This window comes from Pseudomyrmex gracilis, unplaced genomic scaffold (assembly GCF_002006095.1).
Source record: "Pseudomyrmex gracilis isolate BER0280 unplaced genomic scaffold, ASM200609v1 scaffold_199, whole genome shotgun sequence".
Lineage (NCBI taxonomy): Eukaryota > Metazoa > Arthropoda > Insecta > Hymenoptera > Formicidae > Pseudomyrmex > Pseudomyrmex gracilis.
This window is the reverse complement of record NW_018020783.1, coordinates 225666-228700: the sequence shown is the minus strand read 5'-3', so window position 1 is coordinate 228700 and position 3035 is coordinate 225666. Positions and strand designations below refer to the sequence as shown.

The 3035-nt window shown below is 28.5% G+C and overlaps 1 protein-coding gene across 1 annotated transcript in view; it reads left to right on the top strand.

The window, feature by feature from the left end:
* Nucleotides 1-1482, top strand: part of LOC109858365 (axonemal 84 kDa protein-like) — a 30142-nt gene extending 28660 nt beyond the window's left edge. Inside the window, exons 17-18 of the mRNA XM_020435524.1 lie at nt 1068-1211; nt 1445-1482. Coding sequence (XP_020291113.1) covers nt 1068-1208 — 141 coding nt within the window. The 3' untranslated portion in view covers nt 1209-1211; nt 1445-1482. The remainder of the gene's footprint in view (nt 1-1067; nt 1212-1444) is intronic.
* Nucleotides 1483-3035: the final 1553 nt, after the last annotated feature.

Sequence of the window (3035 nt, the reverse complement as noted above, 5' to 3'; positions counted from 1 at the left end):
CTTATTTATTTTCACTTGTTTTTCTGTAATATTTATTTAAATATAAAGGCACACTAATCGGGACAGGCACACTAATAGGGACAGTTACCCTATTTGCAAAATTAATTTCAAAAAGAAATTGTACAATAATTGAGAAAAAAATTTCAGCTATGTGATGTTTAAAGTATGTAGAAATATAATTTCATATAAAGAAATCAACTTAATTTATATATATACTTATAAATTATAAGTATTACATATAAGTATTACTTACATATAAGTATTACTTTACATATAAGTATTACTTATAAGTATTACATATAAATTAAGGAAATGGATAATAACTTTTTCGCAATTTTTGACACATATTGTTTACAAAATTTTATTTCGACAAAACTATTGCGTTATGGTGAATCATCTTAGTGCAATCATTGCAGGATCGTTGTTATTTATGATGCCAGTTTTGTGCAATATTTTCACAATTTGCCTATTAGGGCAGTTAATCGGCAAACTGAATCTCAAGCCTCTAAAGATTAATTCGAGTAAAATTAATTCTTCTCTTACAAAGCAGTGTTCCATCGATTTTTTTTATATATCACTGTAATATTACTGTGATGTATTTCGGCGGACATTTTAATATTACTGTGATATTACAGTAATATTATGGTAATATTTTTACTATATTAGAGTGTAATATTGCAGTATTATTACGTGCTATGTAGGAGGTTTTAAGTGCGCTTAAAATGCTATAAAACTGCATTTATCCTGGGCTGCGTTCCGTTTTACGCATATGCGCGCATATATCTGTAGTACACGTCACGTATAGTATAGATAAATGCGCGCATATGCGTGAAACGGAACGCAGCTCTGCGCTGATCTTACATGCTTAATAACGCGCTTTTTTAGTAGATTTTGAATGCGCTTTTAAATCGCTAAAAAAAATGCTGAATTCCTGCATCTGCATTAGCGTTTTTTAGCGCTTTTCAGGCGCTAGTGTGCTACGTGGGAATGTATTTTATACCGCTTGCTAATTTATTTATTGTTAGTTATTCAAATGATTAAAAATATATTTATTTTTGTGCTGACAGTTTTATGCTGATCTCTATAACTTGGCTCTACAAAATGCCGGAATCAAAAGTCGACTTCTGATGAAAAGTATCTCTTTCAAACTCGCTGTCACTGTCGCAGAACTTCTAGGTCGCACTAATGTAATCAACATGTCATCTTAAAATGTAATGTATTAAGAACAGAAATAAAATAAACATTTTCATTTTAATATAATCTTCACAAAATTTGTGATTAGAAAACATGAATTAAAAAAATATATATATAATACGTGAAATACATGAAAGTTGTTAAAATGCATTGCATTGTTATTAACAATTGCTAGTATTCAACAAGTATGTATACAACAGCGTCTTATATAATTTTACAGTATGAATATAGAAAGAATACTATTTTTTAGTTGCAGATTTTATAAATAATCATTTTTGTAGATCTCAGTACAACGTATAATTGCAAGATCTTTAATTGACACTCTCATACTTCTTCCTGTATCATCATTAAAATGAAACTCTTCTTACATAGAACATCTGGTCCCCTTAGGAAAATTTACTTCAAAAGACTTCAAAAAAAAAAACTTCATAAAAACTTCAAGTTTACTTAGAAGTAAATTGGAACAAGTTTACTTCAAAAAGTAAGTTTACTTCAAACTAAATAACTTAAAGTAACTTTTTAGTTACTATTGAAGTTAACTTAAAGTTTTTCTTTGAGTTTATACTTGAAGTTAACTTGAAATTTTTCTTGAACATTATTTAATTTTTTGAAAGATTCTTTGGATTTGACATTGTAGTTAGTAGTCCATTTTGCTCTTATTTTTGTGAAACGCTTTGCAACTTAAAATCTAAAGAAAGATTCTATCTAGAGAATCCAAGTGGAATTCCTTACTAAATGAAAACAAGTACCAATGGCATATCTTCTTTGGGAGAGGAATTAATTCAAGATTTCACTCAACTTAATCTTTGAATGCCCGATTCATCTCGCCGATCGACCGATGAACTCCGGTGTAAAGGACCAAACCTGAAAAAACCCTAAGCGTAATGATGGGATTTGAAACTCGAGACCTCTATATTCACAGACGCTACACTCAGTCCGCGAGACCACTTGTTTCTTAATAACTCGTAATTATTTTTATCAACTTAATTTCAACCTATCTTAAACATTTCGATTATTATTTATTTAAATTATTATTTTAAAATTATTGCAGTGTAATATGGATAACCTGCAACAATGGATAAAAATATTTCTCTTATTATTGTTAATTTAAAATACATTTTTACGACGCGAACCAATTTTTTGTTGATATATTTGCTGATCATACTGTTCAACATAGTTTTGGGACCTGAATATACAAAGTGTTTTCTAATAATATTTTGGTCGCTGAAAACGAATCCGGCAGCGAAATTAGCTTACTACCTGCTATCATGTCAGGTTTCCGAAAAACTTGAGGTTAAATGTGCCAAAATTAGCATTTTTGGCCATAGTTACCAGTTTTTGCGACGAACTAAATGTTTTTTTCAATTTTACTTACGTCACATTAAAGTGCTATCTTTTATCTATAATATGAATTTATATTTAGTACGCTACGTTTTTTATATACACAATTACCATATTATAAATCATTAAATTGAATATAAATAAGATTTTTGTTAGACAAGAACGTAGTCACGCACTTTGGCATGTTACTTATCTCATGAAATTGTTTATTTCTTACTATCTTAATTCAAATAAACTTATATTTCATACACATTTATAAGTAGTATTAATTTATACAATTGATTTATAATATTTATGTGTATGTTTAGAAAAAAATTGTGCCGTAATAAATTCATATTATAGATAAAAGATAACAGATGTGGTGTAAATAATATTGCAAGAAACCAATTTACTTTGACGACAAAATAATAGTAAATATAATCAAAAACGCCAATTTTGGCACATTATCTTACTAGCAAACAAACTTTCAAGTAAACTTGTAAGTCTTCTGAAAGCTATGA